The sequence below is a fragment of the Drosophila tropicalis genome, unplaced genomic scaffold, assembly GCF_018151085.1.
Source record: "Drosophila tropicalis isolate 14030-0801.00 unplaced genomic scaffold, ASM1815108v1 contig_694, whole genome shotgun sequence".
NCBI classification, from domain to species: Eukaryota; Metazoa; Arthropoda; class Insecta; order Diptera; family Drosophilidae; genus Drosophila; species Drosophila tropicalis.
This window is the reverse complement of record NW_027173176.1, coordinates 1,349,170-1,373,132: the sequence shown is the minus strand read 5'-3', so window position 1 is coordinate 1,373,132 and position 23,963 is coordinate 1,349,170. Positions and strand designations below refer to the sequence as shown.

At 39.0% G+C, this 23,963-nt stretch overlaps 3 protein-coding genes across 3 annotated transcripts; 1 reads left to right on the top strand and 2 right to left on the bottom strand.

Annotated features, from left to right (window-relative positions):
* Window positions 1–378: 378 nt before the first annotated feature.
* On the bottom strand, window positions 379–19,453 carry LOC137578784 (streptococcal hemagglutinin). Its single transcript, XM_068292353.1, is given in 6 exon segments — window positions 379–2,150; window positions 4,800–4,897; window positions 4,899–4,984; window positions 5,050–6,787; window positions 12,325–13,745; window positions 18,515–19,453. Coding segments are annotated over 6 exon segments (4,161 nt in total). The 5' UTR covers window positions 19,029–19,453; the 3' UTR covers window positions 379–1,846.
* On the top strand, window positions 10,271–12,022 carry LOC137579293 (mucin-21-like). The gene is made up of 3 exons (XM_068293013.1): window positions 10,271–10,368; window positions 10,430–10,561; window positions 10,634–12,022. The coding sequence occupies exons 1-3, from the start codon at window positions 10,276–10,278 to the stop codon at window positions 11,891–11,893; spliced, it is 1,485 nt and encodes a 494-aa protein (XP_068149114.1). The 5' UTR covers window positions 10,271–10,275; the 3' UTR covers window positions 11,894–12,022.
* A 2,404-nt stretch (window positions 19,454–21,857) lies between the features above and the next one.
* On the bottom strand, window positions 21,858–23,954 carry Arp5 (Actin-related protein 5). Its single transcript, XM_068292575.1, has one exon. The coding sequence runs from the start codon at window positions 23,845–23,847 to the stop codon at window positions 21,877–21,879; it is 1,971 nt and encodes a 656-aa protein (XP_068148676.1). The 5' UTR covers window positions 23,848–23,954; the 3' UTR covers window positions 21,858–21,876.
* Between the last annotated feature and the right edge of the window lie 9 nt (window positions 23,955–23,963).

The following is a 23,963-nucleotide window of genomic DNA, read 5'->3' as shown; positions in this document are numbered from 1 at the left end:
ATACATTAATTTAAGACAATGACAAAATGATTTAAACTGGTAGAAAATAGAAAATTAGTTGACTTACAGTTATTTTGTTTGGTGTGTTCCTGATTTGATGAATTTAACTTGTTGTTCCGCTGCTATTACTGACGTTCCTGCGCTGCTACAGTTCGTGTTTTGCCTTTTTGCTCCTTTTGTTAGTAATTAAAATGCATTTTGCATTTTTATTGAAAAGTTTACATTTCGGTAGATGGAATTTCTGGCATTCTGTGAAAATTAGCAGCATGCTGTTGAGTGAATTCAAATTATTGTGCCGAGATGGAGAAATTCATTTCCATTCATATTTCACATGAATGCAAAATGAATTTCATTTCTCTTTTCACGTCAAAGTTTAAATTTTCTTTTTTTATTTGTATGATTTTTCGTTTATTTTCGTTTTGCATCTAAAATTATATGCCAAATGAAATAACAAGACAGTAAGTAGTAAACAATTTCTGGCTGGATTGTGTTCATGTATAAAGAAAAATCTAAAGAATATTTGTTTTTCAAATGTGTATAATAATTTTAGTGCAGCTGCCCGAGGGAACTCTTATGAATATCACTCAATGAAACTTGAACATGGAAATTCACAAAAATCACAAAACTTTGTTTCGTTTTGGGGTTTCTTAATTCAGGTTTCATTCAGGATATATACGAGCATGTAGATTAGAAAACAAAAAAAAAAAAAAAAATAAAATAATGGACACCAACACCGATTAAAGCTGACAAAAAAAAAAAAAAAAATAATAATAATTATTTACAATCAAATTTTAACAACTTAAGAAGTTTAAAAGCAATTATCCAATACGCGCTCCCCTCTCGCTCGCTCGCTTACTCTCTCTTTCTCTCTCCCTCGTTCTGTATAGTATTATATGTATATAATTGTTCAGTTGGTTTCATATGTATATAAAACTATATCTTATTCATACAAAAAAAAAAAACGCTCTACAAAGCCTACGAAAGTGAGTGGAGCGAGGGAGAGAAACTTAGTTTACTTATTTTGTTTGTTTGTTTGTTTTTTTTTTTTTTTTTTGAACCCGGGACAATGTAAGGAGAGGGGATGGGCACAAGAGTACATCATATAATATATAAATTCAATTCCCGTTGTGGTTCGAATAAAAATTCTTATAATATAATTTGCAGTCCATGTGCCTGATAAAACAATGCCTGGAACATATGTGAGTATGTATTTATGTATTTATATAATACATATATTAGATATTGTTTAAAACTGAATTTAACGTTTTAGTTAAATGCACCGTCAACTAAAATTTACAATTATTTTTTCTATTGAAATTATAATTTTTTAGCATTTTACATTTGAAAAGTCGGTGCATTGTTTTCTCTGGTTTTTCTTTTGTTTTTTTTTTTGTTTTTGTTGGTTGTATCACTCTGAACTTATGCGTGTATTGTTGTATACATATATAATTCTTGAAAAATTTAGCATTTTGAAAAGATTTCTGGACAATTGTTTTGTGTTTTGCAATCTGTTATGGCATAAATATGAGGACAATTGGACAGCATCAATCGCGTTTTGATAAGCATATACATCATATATCAAGTTTATTTTCATTAAAAAACAAAATTCAATTTAATTCAAAAAGAAAAGAAAAACAAGAAAGAGTCATACATATCTCTCTACTATATAGTAAAAATATTTCTATATATGTATGTATGAATGTATGTATATATTTATATATCGCACACTACTACGCTCGCTAAGTAATACAATCAATATGTTATACATATATTCAATTATGTATATTTTATATGGATTTATATATATGTATATATATATATATGTATATCACGTTTGCTGCCCTTACTACTTGGCGATTTGGGGCGTACCCTCTACAGATTCCACTTCAAAAACATCATCGGACTCTTGACCTCCAGCAACATTATCATGATAATTATCATTTTCACAACATTCATCTAAATCTATATCTTCATCATCATCATCATCATGGAGATGATGGCGATTGTCAATCTCATCATTCTCATCGTAGTCATCGCCAAATTCTGAGGATTCACCAAGCGTCCAAGCGTCGTTTTCCATTGAGTTTCGTGGACTGTAGTGAATGCTGCTGCTTCCCGTGAGGGTTAAATTGTTGGCTGGCCGCAGGACACTGTAGAAAAACAAGTCAATATTAATTCAGAATTATGTCAAATTTCAAATTTTTTGATTTTCAAATTTAATACAATATTCGCAATGAGTGTATCAGTGAGTGTGTGTAAATGATCTTATCGCTTGAATGTCATGTGAAAGTATATATCTAGCAGCGATATTCTAAGAAAGCATTTTTAATTTGTTGATGAGTTTCGGTGTTTAGTAGTTGTGTTAAGCCAAGTTACAGGTATTTTTCGTGGTTTTAATGTGGTGAAGAAACAAGACAAACGTTTTTACAATTAACAAAACACTGGTTAATGGGGTAATGGCTGAAGGAAGGGGAGATTACACACAGGTCAACAACAAAGACAACGACCCATTTTTCCTTAGGACGGGACTTCATTTCGAATGAAATTGAATGGTTTACATTTTGAAAAATTCGACTTCTTCCCAGATGTAGTAACATTAAACACGATGAGTGCCAAGTTAACGACAATTCTCTGTGAAAACTAACTAATAACATAAAATTAAATACATATATATACTAATTAAATACTTTTTCTCATACAGAATGTATTGCATTTGAAGACATCATTTGTAAAATAAACTATAGATTGGTTGCTTTATCTATGAAGTCGTTGAATTTTTCTAATAAGAAACAAATAAAAAGTTATTTCAATTAGATGTATGTATGTGTGTGTAAGAATAACTTTAGTTAATATAGAAATCCACGTCTCGAAGAAACAAAAATGGTCTATATAGGGGCTAGTTGACTCTGTGTGTGTGTGTGTGTGTTTGTTTGTGTGTGTACGTATGTTATGTGAGTTAAGGATTAAATTTTAGTGGAGACGAAAATTCTACTAAATGATATACATAGATATCGAGAATAATACTTTTATCTAATTTTTGGCGAATTTTTCTTCAATCAATGATCAATTAATGAAATTATAGATTTACATAGTTTTTGCAGCGTGAAGTTAGATTTTAGTTTTTGTTGTTGTTGTTTTTTTTAGTAATATGCAATTGATTTTGGTTTTTGTTTATTGTTGTTAGCGCCATATGAAATAGCCAGACACAAGACACAAAACGAGTACGAGGAACGAACGAACGAAAGGAACGCAACAAACTGACAAACAAAATTTTGTTGTATGGCTTATTTTTTTAGATATACATATATGTAGGTATATGTAATATTTCAGACAAATTTGCAAACAAACAAGCATTAAATATTACTAATTTAAGGTAGAGGAGAATACAAACAGAAGAAACTTCTCTCGCTGCGCTCTTTTTCTAGTGTGTGTCTCGCTCTAATCCGCTCGCAACTTATTTAGGTACAGGGGACGGGGACCCAAAGCCCAAAAGTATGCATCAATAATTGCTGCGTTATATATATATATATGTGTGTGTGTGTTTGTTGTGTGTGTTTGTGCGTCTGGTGTGCGAGTTGTTTTCTATCTCGTTCGATATCGTTGTTATTGTTGGCGTTGTTATTGTTGTTCGATCGCTTTTCGTTTGGGGGGAAAAGGAGCAACTACATTGCCGCTGCCTGCTGCTCTTCTTTATTGGCATCGTTGAGTTTTGTTTTTGCTTCGATTTTATGTGGAATATAATATCGTATCGTAATCGTATCGTGATATATATGTAGTAATAGTTAGTGTTTTAGCAGTAGTATTATTGTAGTAGAAGATCTAGAAATCGGTCACTAGCACCACACCCATATTATCCACATCCGTTGGTCATAACTGTCCACGGCGATAGTGTGAGCGTGATGGTCTGACAGGAGTAGTGTGTGTATATAGTTTGGTGTTGATTGGTTGGTTGGGTTTGTTTGGTTGATTGGTTTTTGTTTCAAAGAAATGGTGTACAAAAATTAAAAGAGAAAGAAACATAATTAGCAAAAATTATACATAAAATTTAACTAAATGTTTTTTGTAGTTGTTGTTGTTGTTGTTGCTATTGTTCATTGTCACATTAATCAATTGATATAGGTACATACATATATGTATATATGCCTAATTATATACTAATTGAGTGTTTTTTGTTCTTTTTACTATCAACAACTTTATGTCTAGTTAGCAATACTAATATATGTAGATTGTTTAATTAGCAATAAGAGAGTGATATATAGTTGATATATATATGATTGGTTGTTTGATCTAATTGTCAAAAGGAAATAATCAGAAATAAAACGCACCTTTACCTCTAGTCGCGATATTAACCATAACCTTAAGCTAATAATCAAAAGAATATATATATATATATAGAATATCAAAAATAAAAATGTAAAAAAAAAACAATAAGGTTACAAATCAATATATAGAATATATATGTATGTATATATATATATTTAATACTAAATAGAGTCACAACATACGATTGGGAAAATCAAAGTCTTTCCTTATCTACTTCAAATTTCTTTTGTCATCTATAGAATTTATTATAGAATCTATATCGCTTTTCACTTTGTTTCATTTATATAAGATTCTAGACATGAATTTTAGTTACACTTTTAGTGTAGTTAATTGTCAATTGATTCTAGAATGATTTTTGCACCTAAAAACTTTCTATCTTTCTCTACAAGAAAAAAAAAATTAAGGAACTGGTTCTAAAATTTTCTATTTTTATGGAATGTACAATTTCAAATCTTTTTTTCTCTAAAAGCTTTTACCTCTCGAAAGGCACTTCATCGTCGAGATGTTGCTGCTGTTGTTGTTGTTGTTGTTGTTGTCGTGCCTGACTTTGGGCACGGCGCGCTTCTTCCTTTTTTGCGGCGATCTTCGGCTGCTGCCTTCATTGGATCGTAGGTGGAACGACGTTTCCACATGGCCAGTTCAGCTTCCTTTTGTTTATTGACTGCAAGAGAAGAGTTTCTATGAGTCGTGTTCCTTTAATTGGGTGTAAACACACAAAAAACTTACCTGAGGCATCACGTCGCACCGATGAAGAAGCTCGTTGTCCCAGTCCACCGCCCATGCCACCACCAACACCACCGCCGCCGCCACCTCCACCAGAACCCACCGATATGGTACTGCTATTCATTCCGGAGGCGGCACTACGCACACTTCGATTACTGGCCCGTATTCCCTCGCCTCTGCTTAGACCCATGGATGAGGCACTGGGGCTACGTTTCATTTGCTCCGATGGTTTCAAAGTGCTCTTGGCATCGTTTTTACGCAGAAAATTATTGGATTGGGCCGACTTGTATTTGGATATATCCAAGTATTTTGGTTGCACTCTTTGCTGTTGCTCCCGATTGCTGGCATTCGCGGTCTGGAGTAATTGTTTCTTGGCATTGGCCAAAGAACTGGGAACCTGTTGAGCCAAACGACTGAGACTAGTGTCGCGTGGCATGGACTGACGAGAGGGTTTCATCGAGCCAGCAGTTGTACGGGCTGTGGCACTCTTAATGCCACGTCGTGGCAATTCTGGAGTATTGGGACAGGCAATTAGACCGGCAGCCGCAGCTGCAGCTGATAATTTGCCAGCTGGAGCTGAACTTGGTTTGGCTGGTGTATGACTGTTTTGCTGCTGTTGTTGCTGTCGCTGTTTGCTCCTCTCGATGCGCATGAGAAGAGCCTTATTGAGGCGCGTATTGCTTAGGGGTACGGTAGTCGTCTCTTGGGGCTCCCTCATATCTGGTGGTTCATCCTCTTCGTTGCTAGAGTAATAGGCACCTCCAGTGCCCAGTTCATCCTCATCGTTGATATAATATTGCAATTCGTTGTCATAATCGCTATAGGCTTGCTCGAAATTATTGCTACTTGAGGATTTCTTAAGCTGTTGCAACAGTTGCTGCTGCTGCTGCTGGGCATGACGAGCTGCTGGCGGTGTATATAGATTCTGGAAATTGGGACGACCCTGGCGACCCGAATGATGATGGTGATTATGATGATGCTGGTGATGGGATGAATGCTGTTGATGTTGCATTTGCTGCTGCTGCTGGAAAGAGCTCGAACGACGCAGCGGCGACAACGGAGCGGATGTCTCAAGCGGCTCGATATCATCATCCAAGGAGTTCTTGCGCCGATTCATTTGCTTCTGCAGATAATCACCGCTGGTGAGTAGCTGCAATTGCGCTTCGTTGATGCTGCTGGTCATGAGAGCCCGATGCAATGGGGATCGACGATAGCCACCGCCACCACCTCCACCGCCGCCAGCACCACTTGCAGTTTCTAGGCTATGCTGCGGACTGCTCTGAGCCGGCGATTTAACCGAACTGCGTCGCGATAGCGACTGCTGCAGACAGCTAATGGCTGCTGCCGTTTGCTCCAAATAGGCATCTGTGGTATGAGGTCGCGGACGACTGGCACTGCGCGCACGTCCCAGCGTGTGCAACGGTGATGGTATCTTACTGGGACTTTTGGGTGGCTTATACGGTGGCTCAATCATCTGAGATCCTGAACTACCACCATCATTATTATGGCTGCACAACGCTGGATCGCTGGCGTAGTCACAGTCGCCCAATAGACGATAACGTTCGGCCAAATTGCTGCGATTCAATTTTCCTGCTGCTGCTGCTGTCACATATTGTCGATGTTGCTGTTGTTGTTGCTGCTGCTGCAGATGTTGATGCTGGTGATGATAAAGACTGAGACTGTCATCAGTAAGGGAATCGACACCCGTATCCGAGCAATTATAGCTGCGCGTCATTAGTTGCTGTCGAAAGAGAGTGAGAGAGATCGATTAAGTTGTAATAATGAAAGTGCAAAAAAATTAATCATTCATTTCCCATTTGATAGTGAAAATAACAAAAAAAAAAAAAAAAAAGACAATTATTTATGCGCGATTACAAATCAATAAAAATTTGAATGAGTGTAAACTTTCCACAAATGGGTGCACTTATGTTTTGGCCTCTGTGGTTTAAATAACAATAACTATCACAGGAAATCATTCTATTGAAGCGTGTTAAAGTGGTTAACCGTTAAAAGGTTTAGCTGAAACCGAAATACATATCGGTTTTACGATTGGGAAATCTATGTTTCATATTTGTTTTATGCATTCATAAATAACGGGCAAAAGGAAGCTTTTCCGACTTCATAAGGTGTATATGTTTGTTCGTAAACAGCCGAGTCGATCTTGCCAGTACTTGAACTAGATAAACCAAATCAACCGTAACAATCGTTGGCCAATCTTAATGCCACCTTAATAACCAGAGCGGGTTAGAATATTACGCATATTTTCATTCCAAGAACTTTTTGTACATTTTGATTAACCGGATGCAATTCATTCAACTTGCGGTAGACACCTTTCAGACATATTTCGTGAGAAGGTGGTTTATCAGGATGATTTGATTTCGGGGGGGGTTTTTAAGTGATTTTGATTAAAAAATAGATTGATAAAACGAAAAATTAAAAAAAAAACACAGAAACTTCTGTCATTTAAGCATTACTCAAAAAATATATAGTGGCGCGTGACAATCTCATATCTTTAGATGTCTTTCCGTATAAATATCATGTGAATTTGGTCAAATGGCATTAGTTGAGAAACTAAATTGAAGAATTCACCATAAGAATGAAATATTCAGTAGCAATCCTTTTCGCCCTTGTGGCCTGTGTCCTTGTGGCACAACAGCAAGTGGCAGCTGTAAGTAATAATAATATAAAGTGGGAGTGTTCCCATTTCTAAACTCAATCGACATTTCCTTCTCTATTTCGCTAGAAATCGATAAGCAGCAAGGTTAGCGATAAAACTAACGAGATCACCAATAAGGTCGATGACAAAACCAATCAGATAACGGATAAAGTAGATGACAAGACCAACGAGATTACCAACAAAGTGGACAAGAAAACCAATAAAATATCCAACAAAGTGGATAAAAAAGCCAATAAAATTTCCAAGAAAGTCGATAAGAAAACCGATAAAGTGACTAACAAAGTGGACAAGAAAGTTAATCACATTGTAAACAAAATCTAAAGACCGCACACACACTAACTTCATTTTATTTCAATGAATTCTTTTAATAAATTCTGATTATTGCATTATGATTGCTTGGGGTTTTTTTTTTCATGTTATGTTTATATGAATTCCCATTGAAAGAAATCCCTAGGAAATCCTTTAAATCTAGCACAAATTTGTGGTTTTGTTGTTCTATAGAAATTATTTATGTCTGGCCATAAATATAGTAAACACAATTAAGATATTATTCATTCATTCTACGCCTTTTCGCAGTCTAAATATAGAAATGTTTTTGTCTTAAGTCGTCATTAATGGAGACTTACCCTAACTTTAAAATGGGTAAAAAGGCATTTGAGGTTTCATTATGATAGATATATAGTGGATCGATTGATAGAGCAATCTTTGGCAACTCCAGTCGAAAAACTATTGTTGAGATCTACAATCCGATATATTTAAAGCCATCTTTGGCATCTCTAGTCCGAAAACTTTAAACTGAGTCAGCATATAATAATGTGGTTATCATTTTTTTGTTTTTGTATTGTAACTTTGAACGTATCGATTGCAGATAAATTGTTAATGGATTTTGCTTCTTTGATAATATTGTTTATTTTTTTGTTTGCAAAAAAATAATGTCGTAATAATTGAAAACGAATGAAAATGACAGGTGTACGCAGTTCTTCGATAATAACCAGACAATTTTTAGATAACTTGGCAGACGGTGGCACTGCTTTGGGTCCGGATGGAACTACATATTCGCTTACAAGCCATGTCAAACAGAAGCAGCTATATGTAGGAAGGTGGTGGTGGGGGCGGAGGGTCAGGGGACGAATGGGTTAATTTTGTTAATGAGGATTGGTGGTGCCTTGCACTCAACCGTGGAGGTGAAATTTCATATATTTATATATTTAAAAATGGATCAATCACCTACACACCACTCCATTAGCTTTAGATAAGGGAAAAACAACAAAGTTCACCTTTGGTTAAAACAAAAATAAAATGAAGCAAGTAAGTCGACTCGTCGACTCGGGTATACCATACACCAGGTGAAACAAATTTTTTTAAATTTCGAAAACCAAATGTACATATGTATGTCTATTAAATTGTTTTTACATGGTTCATAGTATGTGCTATCTCGCTCACTCTACGAACACACGAGCACTCTAGCGCCGCTACTAGCCAACGGCCAATTCTGGCCTTGTGGACCGCGTAGTAAAATACGTTCATACGCATATTTTGCATGTTTCTAATCCGATTTCAATAAAATTTGGTAGTTTTGTAGAAATAGATAAGATTAATTAGTCTGCCGAATTTGAATGCGATAGTCAAAAAACTACAGGAGAAAATCGGTTTTTTCTTAATTATGGAGGCGGAAGTGGGCGTGGCAAAATATGAAAATATATATACTCTGCGCGAATACTAAACCAGTATACATACTAAATTTGGTGACTTTAGCTTTGTTTGTTTTTGATAAAATCAGTTTTGTTTGATTTGCGGGGGCGGAAGTGGGCGTGGCAAAATTTTTAAATAGCCAGTTTCTGCGCGTCTATTAAACTAGTCTGCATACCAAATTTGATGTCGGTAGCTGTCATAGTTTTTAAGAAAATCAGTTTTATGTAAATTCCGGGGGCGGAAGGGGGCGTGGCAAAAAGTTTAGACAATTAGTTTCTGCGCGCCAACTAAACGAGTATATAAACCAAATTTGATGTCTCTAGCTGTTATACTTTTTAAGAAAAGCAGTTTTATGTGATTCCTGGGGGCGTAAGGGGGCGTGGCCGAAATTCCAATTAACTCTGAACATGTGCATACTACACGAGTATACATACCAAATTTGGTGGCTCTAGCTCTTATAGTCTCCGAGATCTGCGTGTTCATACGGACGGACGGACGGACGGACGGACGGACGGACGGACGGACGGACGGACGGACGGACGGACAGACGGACATGGCTAGATCGACTCGGCTATTCATCCTGATCAAGAATATATATACTTTATAGGGTCGGAGAAGCTTCCTTCTGCCTGTTACATACATTTTGGCGACTTTAATATACCATTTCACCCTATGGGTGTATGGTATAAAAAATTCCATAGATATAAACAAATTTTGGTGACCATTAGTCAATATAGAAGTTGACTGTGACAATTTAAAATTTATCGATTATACATATAAACAATTTTAAGTTTCCTTTTTTGGTATAAATACCATGTGAAATTAGTCAAACATTATTAGTTGAAAAAACAAAGTTAAACATGAAATTCGTAGCAGCATTTTTGTTGGTAGCAGTTTTGGCCATTTCGTTGCCAATCCGGGAAGTTAGCGCCAGGAGTGCGTTGAGTGCATTGGTAAGGAGTGAAAGGAAACATTTAACTGTTGACAATTGAACTGATTTTGTGCCTTGTGTAGAGCAATCTTGGTCTTGAGATTGGACAAGACGCCTCCATTTTTGGCGACTCTTTGGGCCAGGAGGGTACACAGTTTGGACAAGAGATTTCGAATAGTGCCATTGCCTTTGGACATGCAGTTTCCCAAGAGGCGGTAGGTGTTCACCTTCAATGGCAGAAGGAGGGAGGTTTATAAAGGATTTTGGTTTTTTTTTTTTGTTTACAGGAAACTTTAGCTGGCGAGGAAATCGCTTCAGCTTTGAAAAACGCCTCAGCAAAGAAATCAATTAAAACTCCCAAGACAACGTCCCTGGTGTCTACTAGTGTGGCAGATTCAGCTTTAACTGGTGCCGGCAAGGTGGCCGATACAGCAATCGATGGAGCTCAAAAGGTTGCCGATACCGCCATTGATGGGGCTCAAAGCGTAATCAGTTCTATTTTTGGTGATGACTCATCGAGCAGTGTGGATAAGACAGCAGCAAGTGCTGCCAAGGATGTGGCCAGTTCTGTTGGTCAATTGGCTGATGAAATTTATGGCTCGGCGTCGGATGCGGCCAGTCAGATTGCTTCGGCGGCGGCTAGCAACTCCAGTGATTCCTCATCGGCTAGTGTGGCCCAAACGGCGGCAAGTGTTGCCAAGGATATTTCGAAGACGGCCAACGCCATGGGCCGCCATGTTTCCAATACTGCCAATAGCATGGCAAATACAGTTGCCTCGGAGGCCACATCAAGCGGTACGACCAAGACCTTGGTTAAGGTTGGTTCCAGTGTGGCAAGCAGTGCCACTAGTGCGGCTGATAAAGTAGCTTCCGATGCTACCAAGGCGGCTAGTCAGACGGTCGATTCTGCCACGAAAGTTGCTTCAAGTGCTGTGAGTTGTGCCGGAACAGTTGCCTCAGACGCTTCGAAAGTGGCAAGCAGTGCCGCCAGTGCTGCGGGTACAGTTGCCTCTGATGCTGCCAGTGCTGCTGGTACAGTTGCCTCTGACGCTTCGAAAGTAGCAAGCAGTGCCGCTAGTGCCGCAGGTACAGTTGCCTCTGATGCTGCCAGTGCTGCTGGCAAAGCAGCTTCCAGTGCCGTCAGTACCGCCGATAAAGTAGCAAGCAGTGCCGCTAGTACCGCCGGTAAAGTTGCCTCCGATGCCACCAGTGCCGCTGGTACAGTTGCCTCTGATGCTTCTAAGGTTGCAAGCAGTGCTGCAAGTGCTGCCGGTACAGTTGCATCCAATGCTGCTAGTGCAGCCGGTACAGTTGCCTCCGATGCAGCCAGCACCGCCGGTCAAATAGCTTCTGCTGCTGCCAATGCTGCCGGCACCGTCGTATCGACTGCTTCAAATGTTGCCAGCAATGTGGCCAATGCCGCAACAAATGTGGCCAGCGGTGCCGTCAATGCTGCCGATCATGTGGCCCACGATGCCGTCAATGCTGCCAACACTATTGCCAACGATGCCACCAATGCAGCCAATGCCATTGCCAATTTGTTCTAATCACAGCAACAAATTGGTTCATAAAAAACTATTATAATAATCCCGACATATTACAAAAACTAATCCAAAAAAAAAGTAATAAATTAAACCGAAACAATTCCGAGTGTCGACTTGGTGTATAACCTTGCACTTGACTGACTATATCGTTTCTTTTTCCATGGCAAATACAAAAAGTGTTATCTAAAAGAATTTTGATCTAAGTAAATTCAAGATGTCCTTTTAAAATAATGCATTAGTTTCAAAGAATCATGTTAAGTATTGAAGTAAAACATTTAAAAAGCACAAAGGTACAAACCAAGAGAACTGCATACTTAAGGGGTATTGACCCACCCATTTTAAGCTATCTTACCTATATAAGCTCCATAATATATTCGAGTAATCCGAAATATTTTACTTTTTTATCAGGTAGAAGAGACAATATGTTAGCTTACCTGTGCCTGCTGTTGTTTGCGACGACTTGCGGCACTGCCACTGACATCCTGAGCCAAACTGCGTGCCCGAGCATTGCGTGCCCACTCCTGAATCCAGTCCTGCTTCGTCTGCACCGTCTGCAACAATGCCGCCTCTGTGGCAGTGGGCGTTGTAGGAGTCTCTGGCATTTGATGCTGCTGCTGACTCGTGCTGGTGGTGAACACATTCAGCCGATACTCGGCCTTCTGGCAGTCGGTGGCCGAACCAGCCAACGCTCCACCCGGAGCCTGACGCAATTTCGCCTCATTGCTGACATATTCGGAGCTATCGATTTGTGATGTGGACAGACTGTGCGAGTGGCGCGTTAACTTGGGATGAGTGTCGAGCGCACGTTGTTTGGCCAAAACCCCACTGGTAGTGACGCTAGTGAAACAACCAACATCGGCAGCTGGCGATGGCGGCGACCGTGGGGGAGGAGGACACGATTGACGCATCACACGTGACTTCAGTTGTTCCAAATAGGCACCAGTAGTACTACTGTTTGATGTGGACCCTGCTTTGCTTGCCTTTGACTCTTGCTGCGGCTGCGTTTCATGATAGTAATTCACCTCCAGAACATTGCTAGCCCTTGCCGCCTTAACAGGAAGTTGTTTTGGTCTCTGTTTGCCAGCAGCTGCCGCCGCCGCCGCTGCTGCTGCATTCCGATCGATATTCATGAGATCTTTTTGCTCTTCCGTATAGTTGTCGCCGTCGAGAGTGTAGGTGCCAGCCTCACTGACGACATCCTCATCAATTTGCGTTTTTCCATCGGCTAGCGGTGGCTGTGGGCACAGCATCTCAACCTGCCTAAGGGCCAGTTGCATGGCCGTTGATCGTGGGGTAAACTGTCCTGTACGATTGGCCATCGAATTGGCAGCTCCTTTGGCTGTAGCTGGAGAAGGCGACACCTTGCTTTTAGTCACTGCCGTTGCGGGGCGGCTTGCCATAGCAGATGCCGTCGTCTCGGATGTACCAGAGCTACGTGGTGACCAACTGTGACGCTTGGAGGCATCCCTCACTCTTGAGGCACTGCGTTCACGTACACGCATCTTGACCTGAGGCGGCGGCATTAGTTCACTGCTTGGTGTGCGTGTGGCCAATTCGTCGGCACCACCATTTGGCGTCACTGGGCCATCGCTCTCCAGCTTGGACATGGAAGCGCCACGTTTGTGACGATTTTGAAAACGTTCCATCATATTCTTATAGCGTGCCGCCTGCGCAGCTGCATCATTCGCTGAGGTATCAAAGTGATCTATGGTGAATGCCAGTGATTGCTTCGTAGCTGTCGACGTTGAATTAGATTCCGTCGAGTTATCTTCTTCGTCTACGTCTGTTTGATGATTATTTTGCTGTTGCTGTTGTTGTTGTTGCTGCTGCTGATGATGATGATTCGCTCTGGCCACTACAATGGAATAAAATTAAATTAACATTTTTATTGTACAGTTATTGTTATTATTATTCCATATTATTAACATTTATAAATGCAGTTAAAAAGAAACTATAACTAAACCAGGGACGGAATTAGCCAGAGAATTGAACATTTACCCTCTCTCAACTATTTACACGAAATCCATATAATTTAACCCTGTTAAAAAAAAGGGGGAAAACCCCATTCAATGAACTTCCGATTGTGCATACGACTCGCACTTAGGGTCGGCCTTTTCTTTGCTGTCCACCTGTTTTAACTGGCATTCCCTCACTGTTTCCGCTAACTGCAATAATCTCTTTCTTTCTCCTTCTCTCTTTCTCTTTAGACAATACATTTCCGCGGCATAGCTTAATATGTCTGTATATAGTAGTAAAGTAAAAGAAAATCAAACAATTTGCTTTCAACTTGGCCACGCAAACTCAACTGAACTGGGCCGTTGCCTCGCCTTGCAATCCGTGATCTATGGCTGGCTGAACGCACACACACACACACACACACACACACACACACAATACACAGAAAACCGAACCAAACCAAACCAAGTGAAGGTTAGAGTTCGTTGATTTTCATAGGGGAATGATGGACAGCATGAGAGGAGGAAGAAGGGAGGCCTAACCACTGACCATGGAGAAGCTACCTGGCTAGCTAGCTAGGGTGCAGGTGGCGGGCATTATTTACTTCCGTATTACGGAAGACAAGCAGGCTAACGCATATTAATAATGGACACACTATCTAAATGTCTGTTTGTCTGTCTGTTTCGTCTCGATTCCCAGCTCAATAACTATAGTTATAGATAGACATCCAATTAGTTGCTTCATATTTTGGCAATAGAAAATCACACCGGAAACTAAAAATTCGTGTGTTCGTGCCCTTGCAGTTCGATTCATTTGAATTTCTCTTTTTCCTTTTCTTTCACCTTGCCAAGCATATTCTATGATATAATTTTTCCAATATAAAACGAAAGTGCAACTTGATGTAATAAACCTTTTAGTCCCCCTTTAAGCGATTTTATTACTGATCTCTAGTGATATTATAATCCCAATTGAAGTCAAAAGTAGTAATCTTTAATATCAACATTTGTTTCTTTGTTCAAGATTTTTCCTAGCATTTTCCCATCAACATACTAATTTGTCTCCAGCCCTATAAACCCGTAATTTATATACAAATTTTTTGTTATTCTCTTATTGAGTAATTTTCTTAATGATTTGATGCTATAAATTATATTATTATATGATGTACATCATATTTTATATGGCAGTGTACATTTTTTTAAAGCCTCAATTTGGAAATTCTAGAAATGCTATTAGAGACATGTGAGACTTTTTACCTACTATACAAAACAAAGAAGCTTGTAAGTGACTTGATTCCAGATTTAGTTAAACGGTGTTATTTATATAGAAGAAATTATAGATATAAACAACTTAATGCACAAGTCACTATTTCTAAGTAGTTCATATGCTTAAAATGCCTAATGGTGAGGTGTATACTTAACCGACAATTGAAAACGATCTAGCAACTCGGTGATATTCTATGTTATGATTTTCATGGACTGTTTAACTTTAAACCTTCCTACTTGGTTTTTATAGTTACTTGTGCTTTAGTTTTGAATGGGGCTAGCGCGTTTTAATATAAATCTTAAATCATTTCAACATATTTTCTGATATTTCTTCATTTCCTAGCACAAAGTCCGTCGTCTTGTTACCATAATTGGTAAATTTTTAACCAGACTTCGGTAGGCTTACATATTTAGATCAGAAAATTGACAGGAAATTGTCTGTATGCCGACACAATATCCGCGATATGCGACCACAAAATATGGGTATATGGGTATGTGTGTATATATGCCATGTACAATAGCCAATTATATTGCCCACTGTGCATGGCCGAAATGTCTTTTGGCTCATACAACACAACACAACATCATTTTTCTATGGCAATTGAAAATTGCGGCCACAATATTCATACACATTGAATTTGTTGTTGTTGTTGTTGTTGGAGTATTATTATTATTATTATTGTTTGGCAATTGTTGAGTAGCGTTAAAGTCTTTTGTTACCGCTTTTTATTTCTTGTGTGAATGTTTTGTTTAGCTTTTACTTTTTGCAAAATATTACGGTTTTTATTTATTTATTTTGTTTTTTTCCTTCTTTGAGTAGAGTTTTGGAAAGTCTAACAGAGGAAATTATTGTATTGGCCGACCGCCTGCTGATTTTTGGTTGGCCTTTAAGCTTCTTTGTAGGGTAATATGTGTAGGCCAAATGTGAGTGTAAGCAAATTTGGTAACGGAAATCTATAACAATTTTTGCTGTATTTTTGTTTTCTTGTTTTTTTTTGAACAAACTTTCAATTGGTTTCTAATTAGTTTCTTGTCTTACGTCATTCGTAAAAGTAAAAAACCAAAAATTCAATCATCAAAACATTTTGTTAAATTTTTGTTCGTTCTTTTGTCTTTTTTGTCATTTGTTCTTCACAAAGTGAACTTGGGGTATATTCGAATAGACAAGATTCATTTCTCCTATATTAGGTAAGACCCGCTACAATCGAGAGAAGAACGAAGAATTGTTGTTAAAATTTCACTGGATGACAATGCACGTGTCGTAAATTGGATTGCAGTATTTCATGGTCGACACGATGCTGAATGGGTCAGCAAGGGGTGATTACATCGTCATAACCTTTAGTCTGTTTGGTTTAAGTATCAAAATTCAATGTCAGCCAATGGGCAAAAAACAATTCCCATCAATCTATAGACAGATTCGAAATAATTCAACTTTGTCGAGACTTCTTCGATGTGAAAGGACTCCAGACCAAACTAATTGTAAGACTAGCTACGTCCTTCAAGTCAAGATTGTTTTCATTGATAATCCAATTGTTTCAATAAGAGTACATAAGATTGTCTACTATTAAGAAATAGCATAAATAAGGACTTTCCCATTTTACAAGGTATTAAAAGCATCGTTGTATTTAGCAAACTTTGCTGCTTCTCACACATGCAAATATGTTATATATTATCATTATATTTAAATTTATTTTCTTTGCTTTGCTTGAAACACAACACACCACGGCGGTGGTGGCGGTGGATGGAGAAAGCTTTGTGACGACGACAACCACTTTTGATGGTGTTCATTGGTCATCAGAGTTGCTTCATTTGTCATCCATCTGATTGAGGTCATCGACTTGTTTATATATGTATGTATATATATATGTACATATATCTATATAATGTATATACATACATTGACTTTGTAATCTTTTAAAAAACTATAAATAGTTTATTATATCGTAGATTTCAAGAAATTTCCCATAATTTATGAGGAATAATTACTTTTGTGACACTTTAAATTAATTGAAATATTTGAAATTCTCTTGAAAATAACAATAAAATATATATAGAAATTGTGACATACATAGTTTCTTATGCCTCGTTATAGAGAGTGTTTACTGTATAATTTAATCGAATCGCCAGACACTTGAACTGAGCATGTACTTTGATTTGTTTTTTTTTTTTTTGTCTTTTCCCAAGCGTTTATCAGTGTTACTTTAACTTTTCTTTTTCTTTGGCAAAAATCTCTTACCTAATACAATTTGAACCTCTAACACGGTTGCCCCAGTCAGTCAGTCAGTCAGTTGGTTGGTTTGTTGGCATTATTATCTCACATTCTCATGCCGCGCACGCAATTTGTTGTATACCCAAATCCCCCCGCGCCGATCTACTGGAGGTGACGTTGGGTGACTCAGCGAACGAAACTCGTTGAGAGATCGAATATTTGTGGGCTACATTTGTGATATACAAATATGTATACATCCATATATCTAGATACATATGGGAAGGTTCGTTGCTTTTTTTTCTTTTGAGTGAAGTGAAGGCAAAATGCTTCGAGACGGCAATTATAAGTATGTATACAAAAATCTTTTCAATTACTTAAAATGTAAATATTTGGAAAATATATTTTTTGGCAATCCGCATAAGATTATTATCATTTCATTTTATATATTTATCAAGTGTATCCCATATTTTGTTTTGCTTGCCATATGATCGAAGACAAAGAAACAAACTCCCAGGGTCTTTTGTGTTGAGTGCCGCTAATTGTGAATCTTTCGAAACAGGTTCACGTTTCGATTGCATTCCCTGAGTAAAGCTCAACAAGTGTTATTGTCTTAAATAGGGATTAATTACTATCATGTCCCAGGACAACTAATGTTTTTATGTTAATCTAACTCTCTTATGGGAAGAAATTGAATATTTCATCATTTCTTTGAATGACTAATACATAAGCATGTCCAAATCGAATGAATATTGTAAAACAGCGAATACCCAGTTAACCGACCAATTTCTCACAATTTTTACTAACTTTTGTCTATTTCAGAGGATGAGAAAGCGAAAACCAAATTTGCAAGGACAAGGAAGGGAAAACAGACTTGGATATCCCTCGTTATCCCTTCCCCTTTCTTAGGAACCATCCCTGTAATCGCTAGAGCTAGTTCTCACTGTGCATAAATCTGACCCACTGTGCCCCAGCTTGTTAACTTTTTTGGCTATGACTATTGCAATAAATATTTTGCGTTAAGAGCCGTGGCCAAAAAGCAAAACGATTCGCGAAACGAAAAAAAAAAAAAATAATAAAGTAACTTCATTAAAAATTCAAATTAAAAACTACAAGCTAAGGCAACAACCAGAGACTTGCAAATTAGTCGCTATTGTTGCTGTTGTTTTTGTTGTTGTGGTTGCTGATTTTGTCACTCACCTTTTTCAGCCGGCAATGGCGGCGGCTTGCCAAGACAGAACTTGGCATTTGACTCATCAATGGCAGCACCCAAGCCCACAAAATTGGCATTGTTTTGTGGAGTGTGTTGATGATGATGATGATGTTGCAGATTGTGACGTGGTGATAAATTAGTGGACGGCGAAGTAGCTGCAGCTGCAGCAGCCGTTGCTCCAACAACATCCTCGCCCATTATTTCGGCGATTTTCTTAATATTTTCAGGTGTATGATCGGTTTTCTCTCGCCCATCAGAGGAGCTATTGTCATCGTCATTATGGTGATGGTGATGATAGCTGTTGCTGTTCGTTGCCAATTGCTTGGCCATGACTTTAGAGGATGATTCAATTGCAGCAGAAGCGTTTCCTGCACCTGCTGTTCCATTACCATCTATAGCTACATTGGTGACCTCTGCTGCGGCTGCTGCTGTGGCATTTCCTGTTGTTGTTGCTGCTGTTGTGTTTGTTCCTGTTGTTGTCTCATTTGCGTATGATGTCATTTTAAGAGTTTTATAGTTGTTGTTGCTTGTGGTTTGTTGGTTGGTGTGTGTTTGTTCACCTATTTTTCTCGCAGCGCCGCTTTTCACTTTTTTAATTAGTTAATTAATTAGCGCCTCATTTTCTCTCTCACACACACACATACAACAAGAGAGAAATTCGTTATGCCTATTTGCCTACTACTATTTAGATATATACTACGCTTTTTTGCACATTGCCAACTGCTTTTCCTGCTGCTGCTGCGTTTTGTGCGTGAGTTCGTGTTCCTTTTCTTCAGTTGGGAGCGGCAGGAGATTCCTCCTTGAATGTTGTTGCTGCTATTACGAAAAAAAATTTTATTTTTTTTTAATATCTACAAAAAAAAAGATTTGAAAAATGTATAAGGATATATTGTACGACACAATTTTTATGTATTAAACACAATGAAAACTATTAGACAACTGAATACATCTAAATGAGAACCAATGTAGGTAAGGAAACAACATTTGACATATTTATCTAAGGGCCCTTAGTTGAAAAGAAATGAGGAAAATTAAAACAATAGAAGAAATGTGTAAAGGCGTAGCCAAAGGTGTGGGGCCGAAAACTTAATTAATTATTAAATGTTATTAAAACTGAAAGCGTAACAATACATTCGCAGAGCACGTTTAGAGGGCATTCTTTTGGTTCCAATTGAAGCGGCTTTTCGCGTTAACTTGACTGTTAATTGGTAGGCCAAATACAGTTACGTTCATATTAATTAACTGTAAAAGGATTACAGATACGAAAAATTTTCACAATTCTTCAACTAGATTTAGCCTCGAAGAGATTCCAATTTGGATACAATTCCTAAGGTGAATAGGATCTATTGGTTCATTGACCATTGTATGCCAATTGGGCAATGTTCTAACTAGAAATTGTATGTGCATGCGGATACACTGTAAAATGATATTCACTTAACAGACCTGGCACACGGACACAATGTTAATGGAATTTCTCATTGTTCTTGGACACTGTTTTTCTAATTGGACGCACGGACACTGACACAGACACACACTCACACATGGAAAAACTATTCAACCATTTCACATAAAAATAGCCAAAAAATAAAACAAAAAAAAACCAAATTGGAATAAGCAGCGGCAGATCTGCCTTTTCAAGGTTGCCTTTGTTGTTGTTGTCTGTGCTCTTTAAAAACTTAATCGAATTTTATTTTTACATTGAAGAATTTTTGGAAACGTTTCACATACACACACACACATCCATTAGAGACACGCACTTACATACACACACACATGCATAACTTTCAAGGGCAGTGTCCGTTGCGTTTGGACCTTTTCGCGTCACTTTTCTTATGGCACTCTATGGCCCTTGTTCTTCTCTGGATTCTTGTTGCATTTGATAATGAACTTGTTTTTTATCTTTTAATCTTTTGTTTCGATTCCTTTATTCTCTCCACTTTTCTTTTCAATTCACAATTCTTAGCACGCGCGCATTTATTAGCCGACGAAGACAGGAGACACAGAGCCCCACCAAACGCTTACTCACGTCGAAAGAAACGTTGAAAGAGACTGACAGAAATAAAACGGCGTCAGCCAGAGTCAACGTGTCTGTGTGTGTTTTGGCCAAAAAGTGACGTGACAACAATGTGAGAGTGAGAGCGAGAGAGAGCCAACAACCAATAAGCGTAAAAGACGCACGAGAGAGCGAGCAAAAACAGCTGCGCGTTGCAAATGAGGGGAGTTGCCGTTGTAAGTTCTTTCTTTAGGGTTGTCATGCCACACTTATTTATCAGTTCTTATTGTTTATTTGCAATTGGAATTGATAAGTATCGGTAAAAAGCCAATTGGAATTAAACTAAAAAAAACAACGATACGTGTTGTTGTTATTGTTTTTGCCATTGATACAAGTTAAATAATTGGTATGGTGGTAACTCCGTTTTGACGGCGCAACGCAATGGTCTCTCTTTTTGTTTTCTTTGGCGCTCTCTCTCTCTCTTTCTCTCGCGCTCTCCAAGTCAGCATTGATTTTGGTCAAAAACTTCAACAGAAGTTTAATTAACTCATTGATAATTTTCAACGTACTCATACACATACGCAAAATAACACACATACACACACAGGCAATCAATTTTAATTAGCCATCAAAAATGTTTAAACATATTCACGCCTGAATAAACACAGTGCACATACTCGACAGGTGGCCTTCAGTTGCGCTTTTTTTCTATTAATAAACTATTTATGCTGCTGGGGTCTGTTATTCACTCTTGCTTTTTACTTCTGGCAGGTAGAAATAAAAGTGGCCAATAGCGTTTTTGGTTTACTAGAATTCTAAAGTCTGGAGAACAATAACAATTGCCGCGTAAATGTAATTGATAACAGAAGAGAGTACACTTGACACAACATTCTTTCTCTCTTTGTGTGCATTGGCATTTTCTGTTTTGCCACCCTACACCCTCCTGTCCAACAATAACACCAACAACCACTTTTGTTTGTGCACTTGTATTTGAATGGAATTATGTGAGTTTTCTCAATTGGTACACTTGAATTAGTATTAATCTGCAGTTTCACACGTTTTGCACTTAACAATAAAACCGTTTTTCTTAATTATTTGTGTATTATTTACTTGCAGCAAGTTACTGTTTGGTTTGGCTGCAATGGCCAATTACAGTTCTGCCTTTCTTAACACTGAGCAACTTCGTTTTTGCGAAACGCTTCAACAATGAGCCGTGGCGCCAGTGAGTTGTACCAGCTGACTCAGTAATATCGATAAGCTTGTTGATTATTATCGATAAGTGTAATTGTAGTCGAACCGCAAAATTTTAAATATTTACAAATGACAAGAGACGAATATAATTTTCAAAAATAACATTTATTCTTTTGGTGTAGGATAATAGGGATTGCTAGATCGATGAGATTGGAAATAATTGCTGCCATATTCCTGGTACATTTTACGTGTGGTCATAATGCGCGAAAAGTTTGAATCACGGGCTTGTAGGCACGCACCTAGCCAAGGGCTTAAGGTTGGCTCGGGCGACTCATAAATTTCGAAAGTAGACTGAAATGGACGCATCGCTAACAGTTCCTTGGCCAGACGCTCCTTGAGACCACGAAATTGGGCACATCCGCCCGTCAAGTAGACATGTTGCACCAGTCGTTGTTGTTTATCCGCGGGAAATAGTTTGAGAACGAAATCTATTAGCTCCGCCAGACCGGCTTCAGAGCAACCGATCATGCTGGGCTGAAATAGAATCTCAGACACCCGAATGCTCTCTACGCCAAAGTGCAGCTGATAATTTTCTGCAGCGCTTTGCTGAGCTGTCTGACCATCCAGTTGGGCCTCATCAAAGTTGGGATCGTAGTGGCCCAGGATTTTCTCATACTCAAGAAGCTGTTCGGTATCCGCATCTGAGTCGGAGTCATCTTTATAGCGATTTATACGCTTGTAGACATCCCAATCGTTGTCATTCATGCCGAAACCATCGTCCTCCTCCTCGCCATTCGGTTGCTTGCGGCGCTTCTCGTGCCGGGCCAGCGACGAGATAATCCTCATGCGCTCCTGGGCAGCATGTGTATGCCGTTTGGCCTGCTCCTGTCGCTGCTGCTGTCGTGTCTGCTTGCGTTGCAACAGCTTCTCTCGCTTGGCCCGCAATTCATTGAGCCAGTCCTCCTGGGACACACCTTCCGGTGGTTTGGCCATTCTGTCCTGTTTGCTGGAACGTGGCACTGTTGGCGGACGTTTTTTGATCCTTTGAATGCGTCCTTTAATGGTCAGGATAAGCTCATCCAACTCTTCTAGACTTTTGATCTGTTGCTGCTCCAGGGCTCGTTCAAATTTTTGTAGCTTCTGCTGCTCATAAAGTTCCCGGAGTTTAGTGAAATGCTGTAACTGTTGCTCATCCTCCTGCATTTTCTCGCGTTCGCGACGATTCTTAATCTCCAACAGCCGTAGGGCCAATTCTCGACGCTTCTCCTGCTTCTGTTCAGCCGTTAGCAATGCATTTGAGGCAGTGACGGGATTATAAGGCAATTGGATTTTCATTATATGATCTTCGTAGTAGTCCATGCGCGACCATTTAACTAGCTCTTCACGATAATCCGTGGCCACATGGCAATGCTCGTGCACCAGTTTTTCCATGCGGCTTATGGTGATGGCATTTATATGGACGGGATATTTCATTTGCATAAGTCGGAACAGATACGTAATGATGTGATAGCCACCCACATTCAGTCGACGCACATGCTCCAACTGCAATTGGCCGTCAAGGACTGGTATAACATGCGTTGTGCTATAACCAAAGCTTATGATGAGGCCATCCCTGCCACGCTTTGGCTGCTGCTGCTGATAGTGTTCCCAACTGTAGAGGGCATCAATACCATAGGAGACCCCCGGCACTTCGTAGCACTCGAAAAGTAGTTCGCTCATCTGCTGACGACAAAAGCTGGGATTGGCCAAAGCCTCTGTTAGCACAATGGGATGATCTATACTCGTGGAACCCTCAAATCCCATTTTTGTAAAGACATAATCGAAAATCTGCTCCTGATGATTCCAATTGGTGATCACATTGCGTTCGAAAGGTGATTTGAGATGAGCACGAACGGCCTCGATATTGGTAATATCATTGCCCACCTGAATTTCAGCTGGTCCCTCTGCTAACAAGGCGGAGGCATCTGTTGCGGGAGGATTACCACCAGCGTCACCCGTTCCATTCTTTTCCTTCTTTCGATCCTTGCGTGGTTTTGTTAGGACATTGCGGAAACGTAATTCCGGCTCTTTGCTGTTCTGCCAACCCACACGGCACTCATAGGAGCCATTGTCGATGACCAAAATCCGCTTTGCCATCGTCCAAGCGAGCGTTATTTACTGATTGGCCTTAAAGTAAATCTTTCACAGATTGTAAACAAAAAATAACGAGGGAACGCTAGCAGAACCGGCATTAGAGATGCCAATTTAAGCTC